The sequence below is a fragment of the Scyliorhinus canicula genome, chromosome 6 (assembly GCF_902713615.1).
Source record: "Scyliorhinus canicula chromosome 6, sScyCan1.1, whole genome shotgun sequence".
NCBI lineage: Eukaryota > Metazoa > Chordata > Chondrichthyes > Carcharhiniformes > Scyliorhinidae > Scyliorhinus > Scyliorhinus canicula.
In genome coordinates, this window is record NC_052151.1 from 224,135,740 (window position 1) to 224,143,840 (window position 8,101).

The 8,101-nt window shown below is 53.9% G+C and overlaps 1 protein-coding gene across 1 annotated transcript in view; it reads left to right on the forward strand.

Annotated features, from left to right (window-relative positions):
• The window catches only part of LOC119968056 (mediator of RNA polymerase II transcription subunit 12-like), a 64,769-nt gene extending 63,957 nt beyond the window's left edge, over positions 1 to 812 (forward strand). Inside the window, exon 8 of the mRNA XM_038801155.1 lies at positions 807 to 812. Coding sequence (XP_038657083.1) covers positions 807 to 812 — 6 coding nt within the window. The remainder of the gene's footprint in view (positions 1 to 806) is intronic.
• The last annotated feature ends 7,289 nt before the right edge of the window (positions 813 to 8,101 follow it).

Sequence of the window (8,101 nt, forward strand, 5' to 3'; positions counted from 1 at the left end):
TGTCAGTACTGAGGGAGTGCTGCACTGTCAGAGGGTCAGTACTGAGGGAGCGCTGCACTGTCAGACGGTCAGGACTGAGAGAATGCTGCACTGTCAGAGGGTCAGTACTGAGGGAGTGCTGCACTGTCAGAGGGTCAGTACTGAGGGAGTGCCGCACTGTCAGAGGGTCAGTACTGAGGGAGTGCTGCACTGTCAGAGGGTCAGGACTGAGGGAGTGCTGCACTGTCAGAGGGTCAGGACTGAGAGAATGCTGCACGTGCGGATGGAGTGTGGCGTCCCACGGAAGGGGTGGGCTTATTGGGAGTTTCCTATTGGCTGAACGGTTATGAAGCGCGCGCTGCCTTTCCAGCGGCCGTTGGTCATTTAAAAAGTGGCGCGAGCCGTGCACATGCGCCACCCGTGCGCAGGCGCGAGCCGCCCCCAGCCGCGGAGACCCACATGGGTTGGAAAGGGGCGTGGTTTGAGAGCCGCCGGCTTCACCCATTGGGCTGGAGGCAGTCCGGCCGCTGTCTGCATGCGCTGATTGGCTGGTGCTGCGGCCCCGTTCGCCCCCCACGTGGTTTGTTCCCCGGCGGCCATGTTGTGTGCTGCTTTTTTCGCGCCGTTTCTCCTCAGCCTCCAGCAGGTTGGTGCCGAGTGACTGCAAGCTGCCGCTTGACAAAGTGCTTGACAGTTACTGTCACTGGGGATTGATGGGGAAAGGTTGTTTTCCTGCAACTTTCATGACCCCCTGGGTTAGGCTTCGAATTCAGGGTGACGAGCCACAGATTCTCTGTTAAACGTTTCCCCCGGGGTGAATCTTTCAGGAGTGAATGTGAACCCCCTCCCCGGGAAAGGAGCACTCCCTCCCGGCTAAGGGAGTGAATGTGAACCTCCTCCCCGGGAAAGGAGCGCTCCCTCCCGGCTAAGGGAGTGAATGTGAACCCCCTCCCCGGGGAAGGAGCGCTCCCTCCCGGCTGAGGGAGTGAATGTGAACCTCCTCCCCGGGAAAGGAGCGCTGATCCCGGCCAGACGGAGTGAATGTGAACCCCCTCCCCGGGAAAGGAGCGCTGATCCCGGCGAGACGGAGTGAATGTGAACCCCCTCCCCGGGAAAGGAGCACTCCCTCCCGGCTAAGGGAGTGAATGTGAACCCCCTCCCCGGGGAAGGAGCGCTGATCCCGGCGAGACGGAGTGAATGTGAACCTCCTCCCTGGGAAAGGAGCGCTCCCTCCCGGCTAAGGGAGTGAATGTGAACCCCCTCCCCGGGAAAGGAGCGCTGATCCCGGCTAAGGGAGTGAATGTGAACCCCCTCCCCGGGAAAGGAGCGCTCCCTCCCGGCTAAGGGAGTGAATGTGAACCCCCTCCCCGGGAAAGGAGCGCTCCCTCCCGGCTAAGGGAGTGAATGTGAACCTCCTCCCCGGGAAAGGAGCGCTCCCTCCCGGCTAAGGGAGTGAATGTGAACCTCCTCCCCGTGAAAGGAGCGCTCCCTCCCGGCTAAGGGAGTGAATGTGAACCCCCTCCCCGGGGAAGGAGCGCTCCCTCCCGGCTAAGGGAGTGAATGTGAACACCCTCCCCGGGAAGGAGCGCTCTCTCCCGGCTAAGGGAGTGAATGTGAACCTCCTCCCCGGGGAAGGAGCGCTCCCTCCCGGCTAAGGGAGTGAATGTGAACCTCCTCCCCGGGGAAGGAGCGCTCCCTCCCCGTTAAGGGAGTGAATGTGAACACCCTCCCCGGGAAAGGAGCGCTCTCTCCCGGCTAAGGGAGTGAATGTGAACCTCCTCCCGGGAAAGGAGCGCTCCCTCCCGGCTAAGGGAGTGAATGTGAACCTCCTCCCCGGGGAAGGAGCGCTGATCCCGGCCAGACGGAGTGAATGTGAACCTCCTCCCCGGGAAAGGAGCGCTCCCTCCCGGCTAAGGGAGTGAATGTGAACCTCCTCCCCGGGGAAGGAGCGCTGATCCCGGCTAAGGGAGTGAATGTGAACCTCCTCCCCGGGAAAGGAGCGCTCCCTCCCAGCTAAGGGAGTGAATGTGAACCCCCTCCCCGGGAAAGGAGCGCTCCCACACAGCTAAGGGAGTGAATGTGAACCCCCTCCCCGGGAAAGGAGCGCTCCCTCCCAGCTAAGGGAGTGAATGTGAACCCCCTCCCCGGGAAAGGAGCGCTCCCTCCCGGCTAAGGGAGTGAATGTGAACCTCCTCCCCGGGAAAGGAGCGCTCCCTCCCGGCTAAGGGGGTGAATGTGAACCTCCTCCCCGGGAAAGGAGCACTCCCTCCCGGCTAAGGGAGTGAATATGAACCCCCTTACCGGGAAAGGAGCGCTGATCCCGGCTAAGGGAGTGAATGTGAACCCCCTCCCCGGGAAAGGAGCACTGATCCCGGCCAGACGGAGTGAATGTGAACCTCCTCCCCGGGGAAGGAGCACTCTCTCCCGGCTAAGGGAGTGAATGTAAACCCCCTCCCCGGGAAAGGAGCGCTCCCTCCCGGCTAAGGGAGTGAATGTGAACCCCCTCCCCGGGAAAGGAGCGCTCCCTCCCGGCTAAGGGAGTGAATGTGAACCCCCTCCCCGGGGAAGGAGCGCTGATCCCGGCCAGACGGAGTGAATGTGAACCTCCTCCCCGGGAAAGGAGCGCTGATCCCGGCCAGACGGAGTGAATGTGAACCCCCTCCCCGGGAAAGGAGCGCTGATCCCGGCCAGACGGAGTGAATGTGAACCCCCTCCCCGGGAAAGGAGCGCTCCCTCCCGGCTAAGGGAGTGAATGTGAACCTCCTCCCCGGGAAAGGAGCGCTCCCTCCCCGTTAAGGGAGTGAATGTGAACCCCCTCCCCGGGAAAGGAGCGCTCCCTCCCCGTTAAGGGAGTGAATGTGAACCTCCTCCCCGGGAAAGGAGCGCTGATCCCGGCTAAGGGAGTGAATGTGAACCCCCTCCCCGGGAAAGGAGCGCTCCCTCCCGGCTAAGGGAGTGAATGTGAACCTCCTCCCCGGGAAAGGAGCGCTCCCTCCCGGCTAAGGGAGTGAATGTGAACCTCCTCCCCGGGAAAGGAGCGCTCCCTCCCCGTTAAGGGAGTGAATGTGAACCCCCTCCCCGGGAAAGGAGCGCTCCCTCCCCGTTAAGGGAGTGAATGTGAACCTCCTCCCCGGGAAAGGAGCGCTGATCCCGGCTAAGGGAGTGAATGTGAACCCCCTCCCCGGGAAAGGAGCACTCTCTCCCGGCTAAGGGAGTGAATGTGAACCTCCTCCCCGGGAAAGGAGCACTCTCTCCCGGCTAAGGGAGTGAATGTGAACCTCCTCCCCGGGAAAGGAGCGCTGATCCCGGCTAAGGGAGTGAATGTGAACCTCCTCCCCGGGAAAGGTGCGCTGATCCCGGCTAAGGGAGTGAATGTGAACCTCCTCCCCGGGAATGGAGCACTCCCTCCCGGCTAAGGGAGTGAATGTGAACCCCCTCCCCGGGGAAGGAGCGCTGATCCCGGCCAGACGGAGTGAATGTGAACCTCCTTCCCGGGAAAGGAGCGCTCCCTCCCGGCTAAGGGAGTGAATGTGAACCCCCTCCCCGGGAAAGGAGCGCTGATCCCGGCCAGACGGAGTGAATGTGAACCTCCCCGGGAAAGGAGCGCTGATCCCGGCTAAGGGAGTGAATGTGAACCCCCTCCCCGGGAAAGGAGCGCTGATCCCGGCCAGACGGAGTGAATGTGAACCTCCTCTCCGAGAAAGAAGTGCTCCCTCCCGGCTAAGGGAGTGAATGTGAACCCCCTCCCCGGGAAAGGAGCGCTCCCTCCCGGCTAAGGGAGTGAATGTGAACCCCCTCCCCGGGAAAGGAGCGCTGATCCTGGCCAGACGGAGTGAATGTGAACCTCCCCGGGAAAGGAGCGCTGATCCCGGCCAGACGGAGTGAATGTGAACCTCCTCCCCGAGAAAGGAGCGCTCCCTCCCGGCTAAGGGAGTGAATGTGAACCTCCTCGGGAAAGGAGCGCTCCCTCCCGGCTAAGGGAGTGAATGTGAACCTCCCCGGGGAAGGAGCGCTGATCCCGGCCAGACGGAGTGAATCTGAACCACTTCCCCGGGAAAGAAGGGCTCTCTCCCGGCTAAGTGAGTGAATGTGAACCGCCTTCCCGGGAAAGGAGCGCTGATCCCGGCCAGACGGAGTGAATGTGAACCGCCTTCTGCCTCTGAAATCCATCAAACTCTTCAAGGATGTGACACAGAGTGAAGAACCAGACCCGAATGAGGGAGGGAAACACCTTTCACACAGCAAGACGGAGTTGCCAACCCCCCCGGGGTTGTGGCGAGCCTCAGTTCGGTGCTGGAGGCAGTTTCTAAATGTCCAAACTGAGCACGCCCGAGCTGCAGAGTCGCGACGACCGTCTCAGAGCGACCCATCGGCCTGTGAGTTCCAATAGCTTTGTAGTCGACCTGTACAAACTGGATGGGTTAACCGGGTCTGATGTCCTTGGCAGGGGGTAGTTGGGGGGGGTGGTGGGGTACTTGCTAAAGCGGTTGGGGACGGTTCAAACTAATATGGCAAGGTGATGGGAAACCATGTAAGGATTTGGAGCAGGGGGAATCAAGTACATGTGAAAAAGACAGCAGGGAGACCAAGAAAAGTGACAGGCAGAGAGATCAAGGGCCTGCATCAGATGATGACAGTGTAGAAAATACTAGGTGCTAGGGGTGAAAGTATTCACAAAGGCCCGAGTATAAGTAAACAAAGCAGTTTATTATGTCAGAATTCTGGGAGGGGAGGTGTCAGACTCTGCGGCCGATTGACAGCACCTTCTCTCACTTATGCTAAAGCTCTCACGGGTTAAAATACAGATTCAAGGGGCGGAATTAGTTTTTTTCTCATTTACATACAATCAATCAACTATATTCACGTCACACTTATTACATGCAGTCAATCTATTTTCCTAGCATCCCACTGATCACATATATGGTTAAAGTGGGTGTGATCTTACCCACCCCTAACTTCATACAGAAGTAGTTCAAAACGAACATAATGATGTGTCCTGTCTACGGGGGCGGGGGGACGGACTTTGAGCTTATCAAGGATACATTGCAAGTCTGGTTCTGTGAATCTGTTATCCGCGGCTGTTGGGACACCCTCTATACAGACCCACGCTTGGGTCTCATGAGGCAGTTTACAGGGAATGTGGCTTGTTCAGCCATTTTGTGTCATTAATATCACAAAATAGCTAACAGCCATTGTGGTGGTATGATTTGCATAGCTGTCTGCCATTGGTGCAGAATACTGGCTTACCATTGGCCCTGGTTGGTCATGTGCCTCTCGGCCGATTGGTTGAGACCAGCCATGTGACGGCTCCCCGATTGGTCGAGAGGCTGAGTTAACCCCGCCTCCAGAGCGAGGTATAAATACCCAGAACGCCCGGCGGTCGTCCATTTACTGTAGTCGACCGCACGGCTAACTTCTAGCTTATTAAAGCCTAACTTTTGCACAGCAACTCGTCTCGCGTCCGATTGATGGTGCATCAGCCATTTTCTGTCTTTTCTGATATTAACAGCATTGAGTATACACTATCTATTTCTACAAATTGCCTCTTCTAAACAGGTATCTAAGCCAATGAGCGCCTTTTGTTTCATCAGAACTATTCAAAAGTAATATAGGAGCACAAATGTAGTTACAGGGCCACCTATAATTTATATCATAGTCCATTGTCACAAAATGTCCCCCAATAGCCAACAACACTAGTTTTAATTTGGGACAATTGTGGGAGAGAAAGGCAATGTAATTTAGAAAGCTACGTTAAAAAAAAAGGTCATTTTAGACAAAGAACAAACATTCAAAGTATTACTGCCTGGAATCAAATGGAAGTGTTTGATTTCTGTTGTACACATGAAGATATTTTATTGGGCTGTAAGATTTCTTTAGGGCTCGTGGTAGGGATCGGATTAAGTAATTGAGGTGGACAATTGAGACAGGAAATAGGAATTAGAATATTGGGTGCAACTCAATGGACTATTTCAATCTGAGATTAATATGAAAGGGAAAGTCCAGAGTAGGATGGTAAATTGATAAACTTTCTCTTGGTAATGTCTGTGTCCTTGTCTGTGCTTTCATTTAAGAGAAGAAAGCCTGATATTCTGGCCACCACCCAAGGCATCTAGATCATACGTGGAGAGATAGGCAACAACTTTCAGATCTTTTGATAAGATCACAAAAGGTTCAAGAATGTGTGCTATGATATTGGGGGCATCGCGTGCGTGTACAGATGAATTACGTGTGAAGTGACTAATAGGCAGGCTGGCCATTAGGCACTGAAGCTCAGGTCCCATGTACTCACACTACTCGACAAACAGCATGGCCAGAAATGGTCAATGGGACAACAGTGTGAAACAATCTCATTAAGTGATCATAGAATTTACAGTGCAGAAGGAGGCCGTTCGACCCATCGAGTCTGCCCCAGCTCTTTGAAAGAGCACCCTACCCAAGGTCAACACCTCCACCCTATCCCCATAACCCAGTAACCCCACCCAACAATAAGGGCAATTTTGGACGCTAAGGGCAATTTAGCACGGCCAATCCACCAAACCTGCACATCTTTGGACTGTGGGAGGAAACCGGAGCACCCGGAGGAAACCCACGCACACACGGGGAGAGCGTACAGACTCCGCACAGACAGTGACCCCAAGCCGGGAATCAAACCTGGGACCCTGCAGCTGTGAAGCAATTGTGCTATCCACAATGCTACCATGCTGATCAAGACACATGTTCCATAGAGAAACTGACTAAAACAATTGGAAAAGAATCAAACATACTGATACCTGTCGAAATGAGCACGATGTAAGTAACAGGGTAAATTATTTGAATAAGAACAAGTAAGGGCCTGGTCGCAAGTCAACCTGGTGAGATATATCGACAGGATGCATACAGATAATTTGGAGAGCTGGAGAATATTTTAAGTCCATACATGATGTTATTTTGAATGATATTTGAATGAGATGATTTGCAAATGGGGAGTGTCAGGGAGAAAGCAATATCAATCTAATCATTCAGAGCTCACATTCAAATTACAATAGATTATGGGATAAACTGGAATCAAAAACAAAAATAAAGTGTAGTTTCTCCCTGCACAGATCACCCCACCCCGCGGGCTAGAGAGAAAAAAAGTGACCAAGAATAATAAGGGGGAGAGGAGTAAGATCTCATCTTGTGAAAACGTTACTCGCAAGCCAAAATTACATTTATTTCAGTTTAGTTCTATGCACGGCAACTCAATGTGATTTTATGATCAATTACGGTCCAAACACTCATCAATGACCCGGTTTTAGCATCACACTCAAAATTGACAAGGGAGAAAGGACATATCTAAGAACATTGTATAAGGTGTTAGTGAGGCCACACCTGGAGTATTGTGTTCAGTTTTGGTCTCCTTACTTGAGAAAGGACATACTGGCGCTGGAGGGTGTGCAGAGGAGATTCACAAGGTTAATCCCAGAGCTGAAGGGGTTGGATTACGAGGAGAGGTTGAGTAGACTGGGACTGTACTCGGAATTTAGAAGGATGAGGGGGGATCTTATAGAAGGGAATTTAGAAGGGAATAGATAAGATAGATGCGGGCAGGTTGTTTCCACTGGCGGGTGAAAGCAGAACTAGGGGGCATAGCCTCAAAATAAGAGGAAGTAGATTTAGGACTGAGTTTAGGAGGAACTTCTTCACCCAAAGGATTGTGAATCTATGGACTTCTTTGCCCAAGCAGTTGAGGCTCCTTCATTAAATGTTTGGGGGAATGTGCTGGAGTTGTAAAGGGAAAGCTTTACTTGCTGCCCTACTTCAAACAAGCCTTACTTTGTTTCTTCCTTGTGCCCATTCTCACAGCGGCTGCCAGCTGGGCCGCCTTCACATTTGCTATCAACTGCTGTACAGCGTCTTCGTGTGTGAGGGCTGTCACTGCGGGGCTGGTCAAATCTAAGCCTAACAAATATTCCGTTCCTTTCATGGGGCGTCCGGTCATGAGAGTGTGAGGGGTGTATCCTGTGGACGTGGATACTGTGTTTCGTAAAAACATCAATGCAAATGGGAGAACTGAGTCCCAGGTGCTATTGTTCTGCTGAACCATTTTCCTAAGGGTGGCTTTTAGTGTCCTGTTCATGCGATCGACGATACCACTTGACTG